Source organism: Typopeltis vanoorti, chromosome 16, assembly GCF_054136105.1.
Source record: "Typopeltis vanoorti isolate ZY-2024b chromosome 16, IOZ_Tvanoo_1.0, whole genome shotgun sequence".
NCBI lineage: Eukaryota > Metazoa > Arthropoda > Arachnida > Uropygi > Thelyphonidae > Typopeltis > Typopeltis vanoorti.
This window is the reverse complement of record NC_143564.1, coordinates 11,847,838-11,875,137: the sequence shown is the minus strand read 5'-3', so window position 1 is coordinate 11,875,137 and position 27,300 is coordinate 11,847,838. Positions and strand designations below refer to the sequence as shown.

The 27,300-nt window shown below is 37.4% G+C and overlaps 1 protein-coding gene across 1 annotated transcript in view; it reads left to right on the top strand.

The window, feature by feature from the left end:
- oaf (BRICHOS-like domain-containing protein out at first) overlaps positions 1-27,300 on the top strand; it is a 65,735-nt gene that overhangs the window by 15,192 nt on the left and 23,243 nt on the right. Inside the window, exon 2 of the mRNA XM_090406457.1 lies at positions 4,774-4,908. Within this exon, the coding sequence (XP_090262583.1) occupies positions 4,774-4,908 (135 nt within the window). The remainder of the gene's footprint in view (positions 1-4,773; positions 4,909-27,300) is intronic.

Genomic DNA, 27,300 nt, shown 5'->3' with positions numbered 1-27,300 from the left:
TGATCCCCCAAGAGCATGACAAAGTGCGAGTGAGCCTGTTGTTGATTTTTAAACAGAAGAGTGCATCACTGTATAGCAATTGCACTGTTTCAGTGATGAGAGAACCATAGCCAAATGCCTTTAGGACTTCATAAAGGTACTCGTGCTCTACCCTGTTGAATGCCTCCTCCTGATCAAGGCTGATGAGTGCTAGGTTTTCGTGTTGGCTGTTTGCGATGTGAATGAGATCTCTTATTAAATGGAGGTTATCACGTATTGATCTTCCTGGGATAGAGTACGTTTGATGTTGGCCAATAACTTCAGGCAGTGTTGGCTTTATTTGGTTTGCTGTAACTTTGGAAATGATTTTGCAATCGGTATTAATTAGGGAAATTGGACGCCAGTTTCGGATATCTGTGTGGTCTCCCTTCTTTGGTATCAATCGTGCTACTGAGGTCATGACAGATTGTGGGAGCCCATTGAGGTAGGCTTCTTGCAGTGCTTTGAGGAGATGTAGTCCGAGTTAATTCCAGAAGACTTGGATAAACTTTGATGTGAGACCGTCAAGGCTCGGTGATTTGTTCTTTGGCAAGGATGTGCATGCAGTTTTCAGTTCATCTACCTTGATTTTGTTTTCTAAGTGGTTCCGATCTGTTGCAGAGATTTTTTTTTGTTTCTTTCACTATTTCGTGAATGGCATGATGGGATGTTCCTGTAGAGCTGTATGCCTTCTTGTAATATTGTAGGATTTCAGAAGTGATTTTACTTGGATCTTCTGTGATGCCACCATCTTGAAGTCTGATAGCAGAGATGGAGTTTGCTGGCTGGCATTTTTTTTCCAAAGAGAAAAAATATTTTGCAGGGGCATCTGAAAGATTTATTTGTGTATGCTGTGATCTAAGTAGGGCACCTTTTGCAGATAATTCTGAGTGTCTTTGCATGGCTTGGATGGCTGAATGATATTCAGGGCTTTCTTCTGGGAGATACTTGAGCTGTTCTTCAAGTTGTCGGATTCTAATGTTCCTCTGTTGATTTTTCTGGTGACTGTAGATCTGTGTAAAGGATTTTATTTGTGATTTTAGGTGGGACCACCATGGTTTCATTGGTTCTGTATCCTCTTTCAAGTGAGTGAGGTTGGTTATTAACGCCTGAGTGTTTATTATGTAATCTGGATCTTTCAGAAGGGTATTGTTGAAGATCCAATAGGCACTTCCTGATTTGGATGCTTCCAAAGATAATGAAAGTTGCAGCATGATGAAGCAATGATCTGAGATGTAGGAAGGAATGTGTAAGATGTTTCTAACTAGAGGAAAGATGTGTTTGGAAATGTAGTATCTGTCCAGTTGTGCTTGGTAGAGTGGCCTATTAGTCGCTGTGATTGCTGACCTCCATGTGTAGGACTTCTTATCTGGATGTTGATGCCGAAAGACGTCGATGAGTTCATTATCGTTTACCAGTGTTTGAAGTTTGTTTATTAATTGGCTATGATGTTCAGCACATTGAAGTCTGTCTTTTTTTTGGTCAAGAGTGCAATTAAAGTCTCCAGCTATTATGATATGTTCTTGGTCAATACTAGAAGGATGGTTTTGAATGAAAGCCAAGATTTGTGATGCCAGAGCATCCTGCTGTGGTATGGCACACAGCAGGATGGGCAGATGAACACATGCAGGGTATTATGGTTGGGTGCTTTTATGTGAGCATACAAGGCTTATAAGCTAACTCCTGCTCCATGATATTGTTGGGTTGCAGAGTGCTGTAGATCATAAGGCCAATCTGCCCATCTTCTGGATAAATTGGATGAGGAGTTGATGTTTGCTTCTTGCAGAAGTATTAAGTCTACATAATATTTTTTTACCTGGTCAAGGACTATTGTATTGCGTAAAGCAGAGGCACATCTTCTTGCATTGAGAGAAAAAAGGCTTAAAGACATTATGTTTATGAAAGTTTGATTGTAAGTTTAATCTAATATTGGTCCTGGTATTGTGTTTGTAGCCCATTAATTAGGTAGTAGATTCACTTACTCCTGTTAACCTCTGCTCTGCTCTTTTTACATTTCAGCTTCAAGTGTAGGTCCTGAAGTTGAGATATTAGTTCTGGGATTCTTGTGGTGTATTTAAGGGCTATAGTTAATTTGTGAGGAGAGCCTCAACTTTCTGTATTAAGGATGACAGCTGCTTCTAAGTCATGTGGAAATACAGTTTCCTCATCGTCTGGGAACTCTGATTCTCCTTGGCTGGCTGCAGGTGATGAAAGGCCATTTTGAGTAGTTTCTTCTATTGGATGAGGTTTTGAATTAATGGGAGACTGGGTTGGTGATTCTGGTTGTGTCCAGGGATTGCTTTTAATTAGTTCATCCTGGTCATCTCTGTTGGGAGGATCCGTGTTTTCATGCTATGAGACTTCGTTATCAGAGCCTTGAATCTCATTACTTGGCAGGCGTTCAAGAGCGACGTGAACCTTGTCTTCTCCAGTTCGGAATTTTCTTTGCTCTGAAATTCGTGATGGGGAGAGAATTTTTGGTTTACTTTTTCCTATGCTTTGATTTTCTTCATGTATGATGTTCTGTTCAACCGGTTTGCTATTCTGGGATGGGACGTTTGTTGATAATATAGGGACATTGTTTCCTAATGTGATGTTCTTCATGACAGAAGAAGCACTGTGATGAGAAAGATAAGTAGAAAGTGTAGGTGATTCCATTTATGTCTGTGTTGATTAATTTTGGCAGGTTATGTAGTGTGTCGTTGTTTGGAAAGTGCATTAATGCCTGTCTTCGGAAGCTTTTGACATGGGCAAATTCAGGCGTCTTCATGGCTGCTGACAATGTGCGTATTTTTCTTGTGACAGAACCGTATCTTGATAACATGGATCTGATGAGGAATTTCAGGGGGAACGTTTGATACTGTTACTTTTGTCAGGGACCAGTGCTATTAGGGCTGCTTCGAAGGGATAATCGCCAATATCGACACCTTTTTGCAGTTGTGCCCATGAGATATGGCTGAAATACACCTTCACAGTACCAGCTATGTGGGAAGTATCAAGTAATATTTTTTGTGGGTACAGTTTTGGCGATCATCAGATACTCTTCTAATGGGATGTTTTTTTTGGTGGCGAAAATAACAATTCCATTTTCTCAGGAAATGACAGTAATTGTGATAGTTATTTTTCCGTTAATCAGTTTACTGCTGGCTGATGTGGCATTCATGTGTGAGATCAGTGTTTAGGGAGACGATAGGATATTTCCATTTGATATGATAGTAGCGTAAGATTTGAAATTTACTGACTTGTTTTCCGTGTCCATAGCTCTGGTGAAAGTGCATTAATGCCTGTCTTCGGAAGCTTTTGACATGGGCAAATTTGGGCTTCTTCATGGCTGCTGAAAAATTCATTTTCCTACATCATATTTTATCACAAATTCATTTTGATTACTAAATCCATAATTATCCTCAATATTTTGCTATTTAAAATAAGTTTCATTAATATTTTTGTCACTTGAAGAAATAAGTGCAGTATTTTTTCCTGATTTTTATATTGAATTATTTAAATACAGTGTTCTCTATGAAATTAAGCGATCACTTTATTATATCAAAATGGAGGATATTATGGACCGATAGCTTAATGTAGAAAGAAAGTAAAATTTTGAAAATTCATCAGTGAGCCTATGAGAACAAGACCAGAATCAGAGTTACCTTGGCTTGCACTATATAAACAACATGAACTGTACCCACAACACCTGTGTATTCATGGTTTATTAATGCATTAAATAAGTTTCACTAGTCTGAAACATCAGACCTCATACTGACCAAGTTCAAAAAATTTGAGGGTTACCTCTCCAAACACTCTTAGTGACTTAAATGATCATCTCTAAATCTCACTGAGTTCAATACTGTACCTAACCTATGTCAGTTAAATTCGTAAGTGATCTCTCAGTGGGTGCATGATAAATATGTCAATAATGACAATAGTACAGATACATCTATATTTCATAGCAAAATATGAAGGAAAATGAAAGAAATGTAATTTTTTTTCCTTTCAAAAATTTACTAGAAAGAAAGCTTATGAGAAGTTATGTTCTTACAAACTCTAGTAAATTTTTGAAACTTAAGTTTTCTATATTTGGCTATAAAATTATATAATAGGGAAAATGATTTCTATAATTATGTATTTATTAGCAATACACCATTTATTGCTGTATTTATGTCATTATTACAGGTTTTTTTCCTTTTTTTAATATTTTTTTACGGTAATCTCACCCATGAAAAGTTTAACCTATACATGTGTAATATGAATGGACTAAGAGTTGGTTAATCTGATCCCTACTCCATTTAAAGTGAGATAATGGTTTTAACCACTGGGCAGTGAAAATTTCTACCATCTAATGGATTTCACAAGCACCCATGCTACTTGCATGATTCAGACCCATAGCCTGTTAGTTTATTAGCAGAATACATCCCACTTTGCTTCCAAAGTTGACATTTTATCACATACAGTTTTTGTTCCTAAATCATGTACAGTTTTCCCCAGAATTTTAAGGTACTGATTTACAAATAACTGATCTCTAAATTTGAGCACAATGTTATGGTTAGGATATGATTTATGTGTTTGAACTACATGAACTTGATAAGAATGAAATAATGAAACTTGATTCAGTAAAGTTTCATTAATTATTGAAATGACTTATAACCTGTATGCATAGGTCTTGTTTCACTTTGTGAATATTTTAAAACTAAATGCACTACTGTCTTATTATTTCTGTATTTTATTTTAACCAGTTAAAAATTAAAGTATTACATCTAGGAAGTACAAGTATTTCGAGTACTTGTTCTTGGAGAAGAAGAGCGAGGACAAAGTCAGTACCAGATCATGTGTTTTGTTACTCGTTTTGGGAAAAATGACTTTATTTCAGCTGATGCAATGTCCAAACTCAGACAGGTAAATTTTTTAAATTATTTTAATAACTTCATTTACTTTTTTTATATATATTGATTATGCTGTTTAATTTTTTTTTTGTCTAATTCTGTAAAATATAAAAATACAGGGTACCTCAAGAGCAGACTCAATGTACTTTGGAAAGGATGCATTGTGGAAAAGTCAAGGTCAAGCATTACATGTTATAATAAAGAGATGTATTTTTTACCAGCTGAAAAATATTTATCATCATCATCAAATTCCTGACATGTACCCTCAAGGGGTGTATAGGATATGATAGTACATGAAAAATTTACATCTTTACTAACTCCCTATCTACAATTTTCCTCCAAATCAGTCTGTTACTTATCAAGACTCCAACATTATCAGATCTTATATTTCTATCGTCTAAGGCACTTTGTACCGTATCAATCCACCTACATCTTGGTCTTCCTCTGGGTCGTTTTCCTGCCAACCTGGCAGAGAACACTTGTTTTGCTAATCTTTCCTTGCCCGTTCTATTTAAGTGACCATACCACACCTGAGATTAGCTCTGCTAACGCATTCCTGGATGCTGACAATGTCAAGTTCTTTCCTAATATCCTCGTTTTTAATATGGTATTGCCATTGATGCCATCTGTTCACGCCTCTAATCTTTCTCAGGACTCTCATATCTGCGGTCTCTAGTCTTTGGTCAAGTGTTTTACTTCTGACCCAGCTCTCAGATCCATAAGTTAAAACTGGTTTGAACACTGTCTTGCATACAGTTAATTTAGTGTTCTGACTAATTTCTCCCTTATTCCATATGAATTTATTCAATTGACTTCCTACCATACCAGCTTTGTTGAATCTGTTGTCTATTTCCATATTTAATTTACCATCTTCACTAAAAATCGTGCCTAAGTAGTTGAAATGTTTTACTTGTTCCACAGGTTCCCCATTCACAACACAGTTGACATTTTCAACAATTCTACCTATTTTCATTGTCTTTGTCTTTTTAATGCTGACCTTCATACCATATCTTTTGCAACAGTTATTCAATTTAGTCATGGAATCTTGCAGATTTGTTGCAGATTTATTTAGAAGTATAACATCATCCACATAAAGCAAAGTGCTGACATTAACATCTCCAATTTTGATATCATGTTTAATACCACTTTCCTTCATAATGTGATCCATATAGATAACGAATAACAGAGGGGATAATGTACATCCTTGTCTCACACCAGATTTAACATTAAACCATCTTCCTGTACTTCCTTCAATTCTAACTGCTGACTTACAACTCAAATAAAGACTAAGTATTGCTTGTTATAATGCCCCATTGACACCATATAACTGTAACGTATTGAATAGCTTCTCTCTTGGCACCTTGTCATATGCCTTTTCCAAATCGACAAAACTTAAATACAGATATTTGTTATATTCCCATGCTTTTCTCAACTATTTGTCATAAAGTGAGGATCTGATCCTGACAGCCTCTATTTGGCCTGAATCCAACTTGTTCTTCATCAAGCTTTTCTTCCACAATTCTTCTCAACCGTTTCTCATGTATACTTGCACAGAATTTGCCAGGAACACCCAGTAGGGAAATACCTCTGTAATTCTTGCATTCAGTTTTATTTCTCTTTTTATATATGGGTACTATTAGAGCTCTACTCCAGTCATGAGGAATTCGTCCCTCTGTCCAGGCTTTCTGAACTATGCAGTGCAGCCACTGTAAGACTTTTATACCACCATACTTCAGCATTTCTGGTGGAATATCATCTACTCCTGCTGCCTTTCCACATTTCAAGCCTTTAATGGCTTTTTCTACTTCAAGTATGGATATGAATTCCTGACTGTATGCCTGTTGAGTGTTTTTTACCACTGTGCTATCACTGCTTGTTTCATTTAGCAATTTTTCGAAGTAATTACTCCATACTTCAAGGATATCTTTTTCTCCTGTTTTCATGTCACCTTTATCATCTCTAACTCCTTTTACAGCATTTCTAAGCTTTTTCAACAACCTCCAGAATATCTTCTTGATATTTATTTTCTATGTTCTTGCCCAAGTCCTCCCATGACTTGTTTAGCTAGCTTTACACAGTGTTTCACTTTCTTACATTTGTCTCTGTATTCTCTAAGAGCAAAAGCTGACTTATTTGCCAGGAACTTTTGATATGCTTTCTTCTTTTCCTTCACTGCCTCTTTAACTTCCTGTGTCCCCCATGGAGTTCTGATTTTTCTAACCTTGCAGACAACCTCACCATATGCCTCTATGGCTGAATCAATCAGGGTTTTCTTCAAGGCTTGCCACTGAATCTCCAAGGTTTGGTTCCTGTTCTCAAACTCTTTCATTTTTTTTTTCAATAATCTTTGTGTATTTTAGTCTACAGTTCACATCTGATAGCTGCTCAACTTTTATTCGTTTTAACACTTTCTTATATGATATTCTTTTCAATAAGAAATTCAATTTTTTTCTGCTCAAGACCAAATAGTGATCACTTCCAGTTTCAAATCCTCTGTACTCTCTGGTGTCCTGCACCAGGGAGAAAACATCACTATCAACAATAACATAGTCAATGAGACTTTTCTTATTCCTTGCTTCTTCTCTCCATGTGAATTTGTGCACATTTTTGTGTTGGAACATGGTGTTAGTAATAACCAGTCCATGTCCTGACCAAAAATCCAACAAGTATTTGCAATTATTATTAGCTTTGCTCTTTTCTCCAAATTTTCCCAAAATATTTTTATATGTCTGACAATCATTTCCTACTCTGCTATTTAGATCCCCAACAAGGACCAGCTTTTCCTTTTTCATTGTGTCAGTTGTTTTTTTTTGAAAGCATCAAAAAATTCCTCCACTTCTACCTTAGTAGAACCTTCTGTGGGACCATAGGCACAAATAAGTCTCATTATCCAATTCCCCATTGTGATATTAGCCCACATCACTCTACTTGAGACTGCCTACTATTCAAGAATATTAGCCTTGTATTTTGTGTTGAATACTATGACTACTCCTTCTTTTCCTTGATTGTCATTTCCTGAATATAACATTTTGTATTTATTGCTCAGAAAGATCTCACCAGTTTTAGTCTTTTTTGTTTCTGTCACCCCTATTATGTCAATCTGGTACTTATCTAATTCTTCAGCTAGCTCCATTTCTTTGCCATTCAGACTTCTTATGTTGATAGTACCGATCTTTAACTCTGGTGATGTTGAGTTGGGGTGTGTTTTCAGATTTGTTCCAGTAGCTGACTTTTTGCTGTTCGCCCTGGTTTGCTGGCGAAAACAACGGGAGCCTTGTTTAACCAGGTGACGCCCCAGCCGGCATGAAATTTTGTCATGTTGTACTATCATTTTGTATATTGGTTTAAGCCAGTAAGAATACAATTTGGTCAGCTAAATCCCAAATTGCCAGCCCATCCTCGTTCGGTATCCAGCTTTGACCGTTAAGCACCCCTAAAATATTTATATATATAATATATAATCAAACGATAACTTGGAAAGGTATTAAAATATTATTTCATAATAATAATATTTTAAATCAATTTAAAACAACGATGATAGTTTAAAACATTAAATAAATATAGTTCGAAAAAAATTTTACTGAAGTTATTTAATTAGTATATTATTCTAACATTCGTAAGAAATGGCTTGTGGAAAGACAGGAAGGTGGATGTAGCTATGAATGACTGGTTATGAAAAGGCAAAGTTAATAATTAGTGAATTGGTGAAAGGAAACGAAGATGTTCAGAGTGGGACAAGAGACATTGACAGAGAATGCAACTAGTGGTGTGAAGAGCGAGATGATATAGGTGGAATTTGGTCATGGCTGAAAAAATAAGGAATTATAATTAATAATAGATTGATAACAGACTGGATTCAAGTGCATTATCAGAAATATGGGACATGAGTTTGTAGCATTGAATGAGTTAGTTTCTCAAGGACTATCATCACATATGAGATATGGTTAACTGAAAATGATATATAGATAGGAATGGATTGGTATCAAGTCTCTGGGAGTCTAGAAAGCACATAAAAGAAGGGTGGCAATGCTCAATATGAGAAAATGGTATGCTACTGAAAAGGAATGTTCGAGAAGCAGGGTTTTGAGGCTCTTTGGTGCAAACTTGACATAGTTAGATGTTGTTACAGGTTTAAGAATAAATGGGGTAATGACTGGAAAATGTTTAGCAAATGGATTGGACATGTAAAAGCACAATGATCTTAAATAAGATTTTAATTGTGGGAATATTTGACTATTATTAGATATTATTATTAGAATATTAGATATGGGAACAGAAGTCAAGTTCTTGGGTTATTGTGAGATAATTATCATAGACAGTATATAACGAATGAGATTTTAGAGCATTGGATTTAGTGATAGCCTCAGGTGATATTGCAAATAACATATGATTTCTGCAACTGATGAGCATGATGACAGGGCATTGTATGTCACCAGTTATGAGTATGTGTAGGTGGTTTTCAGTTACAAATGCATTTCAAGTAACTCATGCCATAGATGTAAGCTATAAAAATACATACAGATTATCTTTGGTGTAACTCCTTGTTCTTCAACCTGTGGTCCGCAGACCGGTGCCAGTTCCTCAGAAATTTCCTGGCAGTCTGCCAAAAATTTCCCCCCAATCATGTAGCGGCTACATGATTCGGGTGCTACATTGTTGCAGGGCTGCACATGACAATGTAGTGCCCGAAGTGTAAGCGAAGTGCGCAGCCATCGAATGCCAGTATTGCGTCAGCTCGCCTGTCGATGACACGTCGCAAAAATTCTTATTTTATCATGCTCGTCCGTATTGTTTTCTAATATTGTGTTGTGGTATTTCAGAAAACAAGTTATTTCTTTCATAAAATTTGAAACCCTACGAAATGGAGACAAAAAAAAGTCAAATAGCAAAATCTTTTAACCTTGTTTAGTAGAGGCAAGGACAATATTCAGGAGAAAAATAGTGATGGTACTGAAAGTATGCCAAGTACTAGTGCTTCAAGTTTAGAACAAACAAAGAAAAAGAAATATGTTGATACTTCAGAATGTGCAATACAAACCAAAAAAAAAAGAAAAGGAAACTTTGTTAGGCGTTTCAACAAGGACTATTTAAAGCTTGGTTTCATTCAGCCCCCCTGGCAGTGAACTATTGCCACGGCCTTTGTGTGTAATATGTTCTGAAATTCTGTCAAATGACACTATGAAACCTTTCGAACTTGCTCATCATTTGCATTCGAAGCATAGATTTTATTGATAAGCCACTGGACTTTTTTCAAAGATTACGTGACCAGATGAAAAGTCAGAAAAGTGAAATGAAAATGACGACTAGTGACAAGTTGCTGCTTCGAGCATCTTATTTAGTTGCTCTTTGAATAGCTAAAACGAAAAAACCATTTACTATTGGTGAGGAGTTAGTAAAGCCTTGCATCTTAGATGTTGTACGAGAAATTTTGGGTCCTCAAGCCACTAAAAAACTGGAGGCTATATCGCTTTCGGACACCACCATTCAGAGGAGAATTATTGATATGGCCACTTGAAAAGCAAGTTGTAGAGGGGGATAAAGAAATCGAGATGTTTTGCGATTCAACTTGATGCATTAACTGATGTGAGTAGCCATGCTATCCTATTTTGCTTCGTGAGGTATATTGAAGATGAAGACTTAAAGGAAGAACTTCTTTGTTGCCTGGACGGACCACTAGTTCAGAGATATTTAATGCTCTTGACAGGTATTTTCAAGCGCAGGGTTTAGACTGGAGTAAATGCGTTGGAGTGTGTACGGACGGTGCTGTGAGCATGACTGGACGTCGCTCAGAAGTAGTTGAAAAAATAAAGGAAGTTGCACACTCAGAAGTTTTGTCCACTCACTATATGATCCACCAGGAGCACCTAGCTGCAAAGAAGCTTTGTACTGAACTAAACACTGGGATGAATGATGCGGTGAAGATCATTAATGAAATTTGTAGTCGAGCTATGAACTCCAGGCTGTTCACGATACTGTGTGAGAGTATAGACTCACACCACCAACATCTCCTTCTCCATACAGAAGTGAGGTGGTTATCGAGAGGAAGGGTTCTTGCACGCCTTTTCAAACTGAGGGAAGAAGTAAAGCAGTTTCTGCGATGGAAAAAATCTGACGTAGTAGAGCCTTTGTTGAATGAGGAATGGATGGCTAAGCTTGCATATATGGCAGACATATTTAGCCTTCTTAATGAACTTAATATTTCTCTTCAGGGGTCTTGTACAAATATATTTACACTGAGAAATAAAATGGATTTGTTCAAAAAGAAGCTGGTTCTTTGGGATAGTCACGTACAGGAGGAAGATATAGAAATGTTTCCACTTTTGGGAGAATTTTTGATCATTGCTGATGTCAACAAGAAAGTCATAATCAACATAATAAGTCAACATTTAAGGGTGTTAGCTGAAAACTTTAATAATTATTTCCCTGAAAATGAAGTTCCTCGTAAAGGTAACCTCTGGATTAATAATTCCTTCTTGGAAGATATAAAATCATGTGCACTTGATCCTCGTGAAAAAGAAAAGCTGATCAATTTGTCTTCTGATGTCACTCTAGTGTCCAGACATAAAATGCAATCATTGTCTCAGTTTTGGATATCACTCAAAAAAGAATATCCATCTCTGAGTTATAAAAGCTATCAAATTGTTGGTTGTTTTTTCGACTTCCTATTTGTGTGAAAAGACTTTTTCAGCCATGTCAGTAATAAAAACCAAACAGAGAAATTGAATGGATGTTATTGCAGCGCTTCGTCTCTCAGAAACAACGCTTCAGCCACGTATATCAAATTTTCTAACCTCTAAGCAGCAGCAGATGTTGCACTAACTAAAAATTGTAATTTTATAACTTTGGATTTAATAAATAAAATACTATCTACATTGGTTTATGTTTCTGTCTTAGCCGTCAGCCGGTCCCCAAAACATTTCTCCTATTTTCTCCGGTCCGCAGGTGTAGAAATCTTGAAGAACACTGGTGTAACTGACAATTCAAAAAGATGGAATAATAACAGTGGATTTCATAAGTGAGAAATCATAGTCCCATGCTAGCATGGTCACAGTACAATAGATGTAAAATTGATTCTCTCTCTCAGACACACACAGTTATAATTTACAACTAATAAGAATTAGACTTTTCCAAATTGTTAGAAGGAAAACAGGCATTATGGTTTAAGTCGGAGTATTGTACAATCACTTAAGCACTTTTTAAATAAATGCTCATATATCTGAAATGATCTATCTAGAAGATGGGTCTTCAATTTTTGTTTAAAAAACAGAATATGTATGGCTGATGTTTCTGCTGTCTCCTCTCAGCTGGGGGGGGCATCCTATGTATCTAAAATATAAGAGAAGACAGTCATAAGAGACCTAGGAAATATCTGTGTGGAGAAGAGGAAGCTACTTATTCTTGGTGGAAGAATTTTTAGACTTAGTGGTGCCAACTTTCCTTTTAATCCAGCAGTATAAGAGATAGGAACTCTATACACAAGTTCATATCTATAGCTCTTAACTATAGATATGAATTTTAGTGAGCTAAATAAAACCTAGTGAGCTTAATAGGTCTCAGAGTAATAGAAGCACTGGATATGAGAAGTGAGTGAGCAAAAGAGTTGGCAGTGGTAGTATTCACAAATGATTTGGTTGGTAACAAGGACAATGTGAGTATGGATATCAGGAAGTTATTGATGAGAGTGAAAGATAACAATATGGTAGGAAAAGTAGTATCTTACCCAGGTATGATAATGATGAGTTGAGATGGCAAGTGAACATTATGAATAGTATAATGAAGGTTTATTTTCTTGATCATATGAATTAGTAAAATAGTATTTGGTTTACAAATCAAGTATTGATAAAAATTTATTAACTCTACCAACTAGTTTCACCACACTTTAACTGTTGGCATCTTCAGGGCACTGACATATAGGCCTTAAACCAATCTCACAATTATGAGTAACTGTAAAACTGACAAGAATAATTACAAATAAAATAGCATCGAACGTGAGTGAAACACGTATCGCGTGTACAAGGTTAGCTAGCTGTTGCTAAGGAACTTCCTATAGTTTGTGTTGAAGTTAATTTCTTGTATTTTTAGAGATCTAATTAGGCTTTTCCATATCTCTGTGAGTATAAAACCTTGATTTCTGTTAAGGTTAACAGTAGAACGAGCGACTGTGGCTGCTTCTTTGAAAATTCTCGAATGGTAGTTTTCCTCTATGTAAGGGGAGCAGCTTTTGTTTTCCACTCAATGACATGGTTAGTTTTAGAGAAATGAGACAATAGGCCAGAAATGATCTGTCTGTTGTTTTTTATGTAGCCAATGTGCTCCTTTTCCCTGATTTTGAGACTTCTTGAAGTCTGTCTGATGTAGCTTGAGCCACGTGAGCATGGAATATTATAAACACCAGCATATTTATAGAAAGGATGGTTATCTTTTGGAGATCTTAGTAGTTTACGAATAGTTTCTATTGGTTTAATAAACCAATAGAAACTATTGAATGAACTGGTGAATTGATGAGGAAATTTGAAGGAAACCATCTAGTGTGACACATAGTGAGCAATCAAGGAAGAAGCTAGTGACCTAATTGCAAAGGGAAGAAGATCATAGAATGGTAGTTTGCTGAGCATGCCTCTACGCTAGACCTGATTAGATGCTTGGAAATGTTGAGAGCGACCATGTAAGTTTCTCCAAACCTTTTCATGGGTTTTTTCATCTCTCCCAACAGTATTTGGGAGAGTATAGTATAATAAACACTAATTTGTCATCAGTTACTAATATGTATCCTAAAGGGGGGGGGGAGGTGTACAGAATACTGGTTTAGTATGACATAATAAGTTTACGTTATTATTATTACTGTCCTATCAACAGTTTTTTTTTGCCTAGATTAATATGTTATTGGTCAGATTCCAGTATTGTCAATTCTTGAATTTCTATCTTCTAAAGCACTAATAACTATCTCTATTCATCTATATCATCATCTGCTGGATTTTTTTCCTACTAACCTTTGCACCAAACAGCTGTTTTTGCTAACCATTTTCATTCCCCCCCCCCATTAAATGACCATACCAACTTAGACTAGTTCATTGATGGAATGATAACAGTATCAGATTCTTTTTAATATCTTTTTAAGGATCCTTAGGAAGGCAAAATCAGATTGAGAAGAAATTAACTGAGCAGCCAAAGGAAGTCCTGAAGAGCTTTATTTGTTACATAGCAAATGAAAGAAAATGACCATGAAAGGACTTTAATGAATGCTGATGGTAGTGAGGTGACAGAAATGGATGAAATAGTTACTGAGGGACCACTTTGCAAAGGTCTAGCATCCAAGTGAGGATATTGCTCCTACAGATGTGACAAGAACTGATGTGAGAATAGAGGTTAATGAATTGGAAGTACTTAGGATATGGCAGAATCTTATTACAAATATGGCTGTGGGATATCAGCTTGCATATTACAAGAATGTACAAAGGAATTTGTATTGCCTCTGACTGTGTTATTTAACTTTAGTCTTATCTCTGGTAAAGTTGCAATGGAGTGTGGAAGGAGAGGAAATTAGTTCCCTTGTATAAAGGAGGCTTCAAGACTGTGGTAGAAAATTATACACTAATCACTACTGTCTCAGGAGCGGTATAAAAAATATGGGAAAAGTGGCCAAAGATAGAATTCAGGAATGGGTGGGTAAGAATATGATGCACTATGGGGGAGCAGCATGGCTTTGTGAAGGGTCAGTTTTGCCCTATAAGTTACTAGTGTCTTATAATAGAGTGTGACAGGTGAGTTTGATAAAGGAAATGTCTACACTATGGCACTACTAGTTTTGCAAAGGTGTTTGAAAGATCATACCATATGAAACTCTAATGCAGAAATTGGAGAAAATAGGAGTGGATATGAAGATGGGTGATGGATAGATAGCAAAAATGTAATATATTGAAGAGCATAATCCAGGAGAGAGAGAGAGAGCAGGTGACTTGCACTGTGCTCTAAGGCTCTGTGCCATTACCGTTTGAATTAATTTGTAATGATATAGGAAATGATTTGAAGGTAAATGCTCAGTTGTTTGCTGATGATGGAAAATTGGGTAGTGTAATTGTTAATCATGCAATAGAAAACTTGCAGAATGATTTAATTAGGCTTATATTATGGGCTAAAGATAATGGATTTTCCAGTTTAATGTGGAAAAGTGTAAAGCTATGCATTTTGGGATGAAAAGAATACAAACTGTGTATTACAATAGTAGAAATGCACTCCAGGTGATTGGTGAAGTCAGGGACAAATTGGTGGTATTATCAGAGAGGGAGTTGAAGTTCAGAGAGTAAAGAAGCTGTGGAAAGGGTGCAAAGAACAGTTACAAAGATTATATCTGGATTATGGGATTTAGATTATGAGGACAGATTGCGAGTATGTGGATTGCAGACTCTGGTTAACAGGAGAAAGAGGGCTCATATGATAGAGGTCTGTAAACTTTTAAATGGGTGTTATAGCATTTCAAATGATGAAATTTTTTGTCATATGGAAGGCGGGGAGAGAACACGGGGGCATCCATGGAAGTTAAGGTTGTTATCAGGCAGGAAAGGGGTAAGAGCTAGGTTTTTCACCCAAAGAGCAGTGAGTGAGTGGAATAATTTGCCCTTAGGGGTAGTGAGTGCATTTAGTGTGTAAATGAATTTAAGGGAAGGTATGATAGCTGGGTTGGGTAATTTACAGCCTCCCTCGATGAGTCCTTGACTCACTGGAGGTCTCAGATAATAATAATAATATTGTTAAGGTGGCCAAGGTACCTAATAGGATTACTTGGTTATTGTAGCACACACTAACAAACAGGGATAAAGAAGTTATCATTTCTCTTTAACACGTTCGCTGCCAACTATGAGTATACTCGTAGTTGGTATATCAGCACCACAAGCCAGCTATGAGTATACTCGTATGACACTTACCGCCAGCAACGAGATTACCCGTACTGACCTTGAAGAAGTGAAAATGCTTGGCGTGTGGAGCTATCAGCAAAACTGTGTATACTCGTAGATGGTATATGCTCCACACAAGCCAACTACGAGCGTAATCATATGTCGATTACCGCCGGCAACGAGATTACCCATACTGACCTTGAAGAAGTGAAATTGCTTGGCGTACAGGAACAAACTATGCCGAAGTAGCATGGCAGCGAAGTGTTAATAGGCCTTGATATGTCTGTTTTAACATGTTCGCTGCCAACTACAAGTATACTCGTAGTTTGTATATCAGCACCACAAGCCAGCTACGAGTATACTCGTATGACACTTACTGCCAGCAACGAGATTACCCATACTGACCTTGAAGTGAAAATGCTTGGCATGTGGAGCTAGCAGCAAAACTGTGTATACTCACAGATGGTATATGCTCCACACGAGCCAACTACGAGTATACTCGTATGTCGATTACCTCTGGCAACGAGATTATCCGTACTGACCTTGAAGAAGTGAAATTGCTTGGCGTATGGGAACAACCTATGCCGAAGTAGCGTGGCAGCAAACGTGTTAATAGGCCTTGATATGTCTGTATCTGAATTTCTATGCTCAGTTTTGGTCAAATGGATTTCTTAGTGATGAGGAAGTGGTGGAGAGGATCCAGAGGTGACTGACCAAGATGGTGAGTGGTTTTTGGAACTCTGTATTACAATTCAGGGTTTGTGGGTTGCAAAAGTTGGTTGATAAGGGGAAAACTGTGATATGATGGAAATGTTTAAGTTATTAAAAGGATTTTTATAGGATTGATGTAGAAGAAATATTTCAACACTAAGCTAGATTTGAGGGGTGGGAATGAGGCTATCCTTGGAAATTGAGTAAGAGTGTGGTTACAGCTAGGATATAAAGACTAGACTTTTTGCTTAGAAAATGGTGAATGAGTGGAATGGGCTGCCAGAGTCAGTTGTGAGTGTTTTGTTTGTCAATTAGTTCAAGGAGATAGGATATAATAGATATTGTGCAGATAATTTGGGTCTCCTGCAATGAGTCTTTAGATTCCATGGAAGTGTCCTTGTAATGATGATGATATTATAATAATAATAACAGATTAATAACAATAATCTGGTCACTCATAAATTTTTCTTCAATCTCATATTTGTGGTCTCTTGTGCTTGATCAGTTGTTTTATTTTTACTCATCTCTCAAAGTTAGCAATAGAACAGTTTACCTATGAGTTAAAATACTTTTAATACTGTTTTGGTTAATTTCTTTTGTATTTCAGATAACAGAATAATGTTCCAAATAACAAATAATTCTCATAGGAATGATGGTCTTCTCCCCTCATTCCATCCAAAATTATTAATCAATATCCAAACCTTTGCCTTCCTTCTCCAAGTGCGGCAAAGCAGTTCAAGAAAAAAAATAAAAAATCAGCATATCACAAGTAATGACTACAAACACCTAATTATGCCTTTATTATTGATTCAAGTTATTCTCCCATAGTCATTTTTCCTCTTGTTATGTAATGAAAAAACTCTTAGATTTACTTTGGCCTGCCTTAGCTAATTTTCTTTTGAAATCTGATTTTGTATTTCTTATCAAAGTGCAAGTAAGAAGTCACCCTTCTTGCTTGCACTTTGTATTTTCTTTTTTTTTTTTTTTGCAGCTTTTGCTTTATATCTCTACTCATCCACTTAATTCCCACTTGGTTTATCCTCCTGAGCTTGGGTTTGAGAGAAGCAGTCTGATATGTTTGAGATGAAGCAGTCTGATACTGCTTCTCTCAAACATTCATTGATCACTTCCCATGCACTACTGACATTCTTTTCTTGAGCAAGCCATGGCATTGCTCCAAAATGCCTACTGAGTCTGTTCTAATAAGCTTTATAGTTCAACTTAAACCCTTTTTTGACAGAGAATTCTACACATTTAGGAACTTCGCAGAATAAGACTGCATGTTCACTCTCCTCAATTGAACATAGTGTCTACTTTGTTATGAATATATGTTCTGAAGCACTTACCAGATCCAGCATTCTCAAATCTCTGGACCTCTCTATAACATGTTGTTTCAGGTAATTATTCCTTAGCTACTATATAAATTCCACTTCAATCTTGCCATTCCCCTTTTCTCCCTCCAATCTATGTTCCCATAGTTGAAGTCTCCAATAATAATTGCTTGTTTTGCACTGCTTGTGCTAATTTCCTGCCGATTGACATCTTCCTGTGGTTCCCTCCTCCCTGGTCTATAGGAGCATCCAACAATATATTTTGTACTCTTGGCCTCATTCTCATATCGGACAGCTCAAATGAATCATCTCCCTCAGACCTAAAATCCTCTTCAATTTCCAATTTTTTGGTTAGTTATGGTTCTTCAGGTATCATCATCAGTACCCTACCTCCTGTCCTATTCCCTCTATTCTCCCTGAAAATACAACACCCTTTGCATTCTATTCCCTGTAACTATATCTTTTTCTGTCAGCCAGGTCTCACTGATGCCTATAATTTTTGGCTATGTTGAGCTGACCTGTGCTAAAAACTCATCTCCCTTATTGCTGATACTTCTCGCATTTGTGTACATGAATTTCGCACCTTGGACCCAGAATTATACTTGTGTAATTCAGCACTGCCTAATCATTTCTGTCAGACACACTCTTTTATCCCAGAGTGGCTAGACACATGCTTGATTGCATCTGCCTTAATATCTCTAGTTTTCCACCAAATTCAGTCCATACATCTATAAACTGCAAACCATTCCTCCTGTTCAATCTTCTCATTGAGTCATTAGTAATTATGCCCTTCTCAACTCTGTCCTATTATAATGAAGCAATAGATTCACAGTCTTTCCTTCAGTCACTCTAGCTCCCGTTTTGCCCTGTGAATGAGGCCATTTAAGCACACTATTTCATTCCTTACTGTCATCTGATCTTCCACATTGCCTTCAGCCACTTCTTTCATGCTCTCACTTATATTTTGTGCACTAGCATTCACTTCTTCCACATTCTCCAGAACATTTTAACTGTCTTTCCTTGTATCATTAATATTCGGCACTTCATTTTCCCACTTTCCACACAAATCTCATTTCTTGCATTTGCTCACGAAATATTTATGCCACTGAAACACAGGCATGAAATGGCTACTTCCATGTTTTGTCTCCACTGGGGGAGGATCTACAGTATATGTCCCTTCCTTTCTTCTTATATGTAGTCCAGGTAATGTCCATACTAGCCATGCTTAATACACTGTTATTAATAAATTAGATATCCAGCATTTCCATTTGAGGGGAAACAGTAGTAAAACAATTTCTGCTGGCTGTACGTGCGATAGTATGTGGGACTGAACTGTGGTGATATGCCTGAAAGGCTTGCTCCAGAATATATAATTTCTTTCATACCATTAAATCAAAGGGCAAAATTCTACAAAGAGTAGATGTAGTCAGTAAATCATTACAGTATCCTAGAGTACATATATTAAAAGGCCTTCATCTTCTTAAAGCATTGTGAGAATTTAATATACAGATCAGAAAGAACTCTAATAGTTCTTTCAATAGTTCTTTCTGTCCAGTTTTCAAACCTATCAAAATAACTAACATCTCTTTATTCTCCTTTTCTTTCACTCACCTTTCTCTGCCTTGAGGAATAGTTCCTCACATAACAGTCTCTGAAGGAATACAACACATCTTTTCAAGAAAAATTAGTTCCTATCACTTCTTAATTTGCTTATCCTCACATATGTTGCTAATAGTCTGTAGGTTTTGCAATCCCTAAATGCTAAGCTGATATTAAGAAAAAAAAAACCATATGCTTCATGCTGATAAATTGATGACCAGTTTTATGTTAGTATATAGGCAATACACTGTCTACCAATAATTGTCTGGACATCCCTGTTATTTGAACTTATGGAACATTCCAGGTTTGTTAATAACCTAATCGTAGCAGTTGAATATAGGTGTTATGGTAACATGATGAGAACTCAGTGACTTCAAGAGAGGTGTCATTGTGGGCTGTCTTATTGGTGGCATATCGTTACATGCCATTGCTGCTCAACTGGAGCATCCAAATTCAACGGTTGGCGATGTGATCAACAAATGGAGACATTTCTGGCATCACTAGTGCAGGAAAACACCTAGGGCAACTGCTGAAAATGATTGACAGGGAGAGGATGTTAAAATGAGTGGCATGCAAAAACCGACTATCACACATCATTCGGCACAGATGATTGATGCGTGATTGATGAGCACCAGAGTTCTGGAGCGCCAGCAACACCATGGTGAGCACTAATACTGTATGAAAAGAACTCCATTTACTGAGTTTCCATGGAGGAGCAGTGGCACACAAGCCAAACATCACAACAACGAAAAGGTGGCTCATCTGGTCTGTTGCAAAGAGCACATGTGAACTGAACAATTGACCAGTGGAAAATGGTACTCTGGAGTGATGAATCAAGGTTTACCCATTTCCAGTCTGATGGCAGGGTGTGGAGGCAGCCTGGTAAATGCTTGTTAACACAGTATGTGTTGTATCCACAGTAAAGTTTGGTAGTGGAGGAATAATGGCGTGGGATGCATTCAACTAATTTGGAGTGGGACCACTGGTCACTGTCTGTGGTTTCATGAAGGCAGCTCAGTACCTTGATCTGGATAATCAGATGCTGCCTACACTGTGGAGTTTTTATGGAATGGACCCATGTTACTATCAAGATGACAGTGCCACAAAGCTGCAGCTGTTATGGAATGGACCCATGTTACTATCAAGATGACAGTGCCACAAAGCTGCAGCTGTTATGGAATGGTATGAAGAGATGGGTGTTACAACTGCCCTGGCCTGCACAGAGTCCTGACCTCAACCCTGTTGAACACCTGTGGGATGAATTGGAGCAGCAATTGAGGTCCAGAGCAGCATGTCCTCAAACTGTCACTGAACTCATTGCTGCTTTGAATGGAGACAAATTCCACGTGATGTGTGCCACACATTGGTGGAAAGCCTCCCTCAAAGAGGAGGCTTTCCACCAATGTGTGGAAAGCCTCCCCTTTGAGGGAGGCTTTCCACACATTGTTGTTATTGATAGATAGTTTATAGTAGACATGGGCTTGTGATGTGCAATATGTAGCCTCTTCCAGTCAAGTCAGTTTTACCTTCGTGTGGTATAGCTTGTTTTCACAAATGGGACTCTGGCGAGGTGAGTATAAGCATATCTTCCCTAGTTGGAGGAAATGTCAACTAGACCTCTAGAAGGTGATATTTCACCAGACTGTGAAAGACATCTTCCACCTAGGCATCTAGATGGAAGATTTTCATAGCCTGGCTGGTAAAACACAGGCATGAAATGGCTACTTCCAAGTTTTGTCTCTACTAGGGAGGATCTACAGTGTATGTCTCTCCCTTTCTTCTTATATGCAGTCCAGGTAATGTCCATTCTAGACATGCTTAATACACTGTTATTAATAAATTAGATATCCAGCATTTCCTTTGAGTGGGAACAGTAGTAAAACAATTTCTACTGGCTGTGTGTGCGATAGTATGTGGGACTAAACTGTAGTAATATGCCTGAAAGGCTTGCTCCAGAGTATATAATTTCTTTATACAGATTTTTAAAAAAAAATTGTTTTCTCAGTTGCTGCCATATCATATGTCAATACTGTCCCTGTCTGTCTGCCAATATTTTGGAAATATTCTGAATTCAGAAAACCAACTAACTTTAGTCAATGTGTGTGTAATCTTAAGGATGCTATTTTATGCGAGTTATGAAAATTTCAAACATTTTTACTGCTAACTTCTGTTTATAATTGCACAGAAGAAGCTATTTGATTTTTTTTTTTTTTTCATAACAGAGTGATTCAAGATAGATTGTAAAGGTAAAAACTGAAAACGATCATGATCGGTAATAAATAAATAATATATGTTCATGTATCACTGATAATTTTTTATTTATTTATTTATTTTTATATCTTGTTGACTGATAAATGCACAAAAATATACAGTTGGTCCTCGAACAATGCAGGTTAGAGACTTTATCCCCGTGCAGTTCGAAAATCTGTGTATAACTTTTGACCCCCCAAAAAACTTAACTGCTGATAGACTACTGAAAGTTTATTTTTCACTTGGTTAGAGTATAATAAATTTAGTTTAATCCTTTATCCAAGTGTGAGCAAACAAAGTTTGCGCCTGAAAGTATCTTCAGGACTGGGTTAAGGTGGTACAACACCAGGGCAACTCGTTGCAAAGGTGGAGCAAGATACCAACACTCCTATCTCAGTATCTCCTATAATGCAAAACACATCTCCTTGCGGATATGTCTAATGTTATGCATTAAGGGAAGGGCCACTACCCAGACTAGTTTCGACCTTTATTGAGGTCGAATGGGAGTTCATGCCTTTCATCACTGGCCTCTTTAGATTTAAAAAAAAAAAAGTTGTGCTGAGAGTCAGCTTGATAGTAAGAGAGGAGGAGAAAAGATAGAGTGGATAGTAGTAGATAGTTAAGAGGCCTCAGTCGATCTACTTGGCCTGACTTAAATGTCAGCACCAAGCAGATTTCTGACATTATCTCCCTCCATCCGTTCTTTTCAGCTTTCCCCGATCAGTCACCTCTTCAGATGTCTGCCCGAGGAAAGTGGGGAAAAACAAATGAAAGAAGCACCACATGAAAAAGAGGAACTAGTAAATAACATTAAAAATTACATATAACAATTTGTAAGAAACTAGGTAAATTCTGAAATTTCAACCTGAATGACCAGTTTAACACTGAGAAGAGCGGGGGCAGAGCCTGGCCTTGGTGATGCAGCCTACAAGGAGCTGCACCGCCTCGGTGTAAGCCTTCGCAGCCCAGGTTCTCTGGATACCCCCTCCTGTGTGGAATAGACATAGACCTTTTTTACAACAAAAATTCTAATCTGAAAGAGGACAAAAAGAAGAAAACACAAACCAGATTTTTTTTTTTTTTTTTTCCCTGCTCTGGCAGATCGATACTAGGAGTCGACTGACTTGTTAGGCGAGGTTTAAATCCTCCTGCTGTCTATTGTGGGTTTTAATGATGAGATCTGCTAATTTGTCTCCACGGACGTGGTTTAGCATGTAGAGGCCTCTGTGCAGTGCTAGTCCCACGTCGTCCTCTGCATCGATAAGACCAATGATCTTTTCAGGAGTGATTTCATCTATATTATCGACAAACACGTCGTTCCATTCTGCACTGACGACTCTTGGCCCGTTTTGTCCTGTGAGTATCAGTTGAATGTCTCCGAATGTTTCTATTGCTTTTCGTAGTCTCGCCGCCTCCTCGGGGAAATCTTTTAAGAGATGCAATATAGGTGCATTGGCCTTTGCATGAGGGAACTTTGTGGGTTCTGAAGTTGACTTTATATTTCCAACTTGTGCTGGACTTCCTTGTTTCGATTTTTTAATATTTACTTCTTCAGGGCTGGCTGGCCTCTTTTGTGTGGTTTCTGCATTGTTGATTTCCATATCTACTGCCTCCGTGTCCTCGTCTATTGTGACTGCAGCGATAGTTCCGTTTTGTTGGTGCTGCTGGTTATTTTCGGTTGCTACGTCTGTAGTGGCGGTTTGATCGGTGGCCAGTTCCTCCTGCCCTTCATCTCTCCTGGTTGCAGGCTTCTCCACTGGTGTACTTGGCAGTGTTTCGGAGGTGGCGGCATGATTCTTTGTTGTTCCCTCATGCGTGGCCTTCAGGGTGGGGAAATCATTCGGTTCTGCGCCAATAACATTTTGGGCTGTTGTTTCCTTGTTGGGCATAATAGTGCCTCCCAATTTTTCGGCCAGATTTCTGTCCGGACAGGTGTCTATTTTATGGCTGTTAATGCCGCATTTTAGGCATGCTGATTGGCACTGTGCTAGTGTATGACCCGCTGTTAGGCAGTTCTTACACTTTAACTTCGGGCACTGGGCCCCGAGATGAGTCAGGACTCCACATTTAAAACATTGCCTCTTTACTCCCGGGTAACTCACCATTACCCTGGCCGATCTGATCATTACAAAATTCGGAACTTCTGTTTTCATTGTTAACGAGAACGTGACTTCCCCCGACATCCATTCAGGGTAGTCAGCGTCTTTGCCTACTTGGACATCTCGTACGGTTCCCCATTTCGAAAAGACTTGATTAATTATGTCGTTCCCTCCTTCTAGGTATTCCAGAGGGAATCACTCTATTCTCATCTTTTTAGAGATGCTACCAACGACAAAAGGATGGCAAAGTTTCCCTTCACACTCAACCCCTTTGAGTAGTTTCTCCCTTGTTGTTGTATTTTTACAAACTACTTGATATCTGCCACCCCCATAGGGGGTAAAGCCAGAAATATTATCTGCCCCTACGCAGTCAATTAGCGCTTTCGCAAACGTCCTCTTGTGTACACTTGCGTCGATTTCGAACCCGAGGGTTCTTACTCTCGGTAGAGCCGAAGACATACTTCAAAAAAAAAAAAAAAAAAAAAAAAAAAGGGAAGAGTAGACCCTTGTACGATCCAAGTCCACAAAAAGACAGACCTGTAGAAAGGCCAAGTTTGCCCTGTTTGCAGATAAGAAAAACCTGTTAAACTTAGGTACAGGGGGAACACAAAGAACCAAAGAAGAAAAAAAAAAAAAAAAAAAAGACAAAGGGTTCTTACCAAGGCAGCAGGACAGTAATAGGAGCTCTCTCTCAGGGTCTGGAAACTGGAATCCAAGGATGGGATACTTTCACTGCAGAGCTGGAACATGGAGCTTTCTCTCGGGGTCTCATCAGTAGGGAGCCAGGCCCAAGTGGAGATATCAGGCAGAAGCATTAGCAGGTCATCTCTACCTATAGGAATTGCCAATTGGTGTGCCACCCTTTTTTAATAATTTACTCTGGATTTAGAGAAAGATGTTGAAAGTTTATTTTTCACTTGGTTAGAGTATAATAAATTTAGTTTAATCCTTTATCCAAGTGTGAGCAAACCTGATACTTTCATAAGACACTTATGTTATCAGTAAGGCAACAGTAGTTGCCTTACTGATAACATAAAGAGTCAATTAGCACGTATTTCATATGTTATGTCTATTATGTACTGTATTCTTACAATAATGTAAGCTAGAGAAAAGAAAATGTTATTAAGAAAATCATATCATCATCAAATTCCTGACATGTACCCTCAAGGGGTGCACAGGATATGATAGTACTACATGAAAAATTTACATCATTACTAACTTCCTATCTACAATTTTCCTCCAAATCAGTCTGTTACTTGTCAAAACTCCAATATTATCATTATCAGATCTTATATTTCTATCATCTAAGGCACATTGTACTGTATCAATCCCCCTATATCTTGGTCTTCCTCTGGGTCGTTTTCCTGCCAACCTGGCAGAGAACACTCGTTTTGCTAATCTTTCCTTGCCCATTCTGTTTAAGTGACCATACCACCTGAGATTAGCTCTGCTAACGCATTCCTGGATGCTGACAATGTCAAGTTCTTTCCTAATATTCTCGTTTTTAATATGATATTGCCATTGATGCCATCTGTTCATGCCTCTAATCTTTCTCAGGATTCTCATATCTGCGGTCTCTAGTCTTTGGTCAAGTGTTTTACTTCTGACCCAGCTCTCAGATCCTTAAGTTAAAACAGGTTTGAACAATGTCTTGTATACAACTAATTTAGTGTTGCAACTAATTTCTCTCTTATTCCATATGAATTTATTCAATTGACTTCCTACCATACCAGCTTTGTTGATTCTGTTGTCTATTTCCATATTTAATTTACCATCTTCACTAAAAATCGTGCCTAAGTAGCTGAAATGTTAGCTGAGTTGTAATAGAAAACCATATCTATTACAACAGTTATTCAATTTAATCAGAGAATCTTGCAGACTTGTTGCAGATTTATTTAGAAGTATAACATCATCAGCATAAAGCAAAGAGCTGACCTTAACATCTCCAATTTTGATAGCATGTTTAATATCACTTTCCTTCATAATGTGATTCATATAGATAACGAATAACAGAGGGGATAATGTACATCCTTGTCTCACACCAGATTTAACATTAAACCATCTTTCTGTACTTCCTTCAATTCTAACTGCTGACTTACAACTCAAATAAAGACTAAGTATTGCTTGATATAATGCCCCATTGACACCATATAACTGTAGCGTATTGAATAGCTTCTCTCTTGGCACCTTGTCATGTGCCTTTTCCAAATCGACAAAACTTAAATACAGATCTTTGTTATAATCCCATGATTTCTCCACTATTTGTCGTAAAGTGAAGATCTGATCCTGACTGTCTCTATTTGACCTGAATCCAGCTTGTTCTTCACCAAGCTTTTCTTCCACAATTCTTCTCAACCGTTTCTCAAGTATACTTGCATATATCTTACCAGGGACACTCAGTAGGGAAATACCTCTGTGATTCTCACATTTAGTTTTATTTCCCTTTTTATATATGGGTACTATGAGAGCTCTACTCCAATCATTGGGAATTCGTCCCTTTGTCCAGGCATTCTGAACTATGCAGTGCAGCCACTGTAAGACTCTTATACCACCATACTTCAGCATTTCTGGTGGAATATCATCTACTCCTGCTGCCTTTCCACATTTCAAGCCTTTGATGGCTTTTTCTACTTCAAGTATGGATATATATTCCTGACTGCATGCCTGGTCAGTGTTTTTTACTACTGTGCTGTCATCACTGCTTGTTTCATTTAGCAGTTTTTCAAAGTAATTACTCCATACTTCAAGGATATCTTTTTCTCCCGTTTTCATATCACTTTTATCATCTCTAACTGCTTTTACAACACTCTTTCCTCCATTCCTAACCTTCTTCAACAACCTCCAGGATATTTTGCCACCTTCTTGATAGTTATATTTATATATATGTTTATATATATGTTTATATTTATGTTTAATATTTATATTTAATGTTTTAATTTATAATTAATAATTAATTTATAATTAATGTTTAATTTATATATGTTTAATATTTATATATATGTTTACACTACTGTACTGTATTTATTGATACCATCAGTTTACTTCATCTGTTTACAAAATAAATCATCTGTCTGTGAATACCTATATCAGTATTGTCTGATATGATACAAAACACTCTTGATGTTATACATATTATTAACACTAGAGCATGGCAGCCGGTGAAAATTTTAATATACAAAATAAAAATAAAAGAATTATTTTTTTCCTAATCAGTAACCAATTTATTAATAATTAAATTTACATATTAAAAAATTGCTTTATTAGAAATATTTCACCCTCACCACGAACACACACAATAATAAAAGTTTTGTGTCTCGCAGAAATAACGCATGCATGCATACAATTTATCTGTACCAGCACTGCTCAAACGAGCAGTGTCAAAGTCACTTGTTAAGTGCAATGACAAGTGCAAAACAAATATCGGCGAGTCTAGCTGCAATTGGCCAAATGCGATAATTCCGACACTCCGTTAGAACGCAGTGCATTTGTTTTGTATTCATATTCTCATCATAATTCAGCCTTG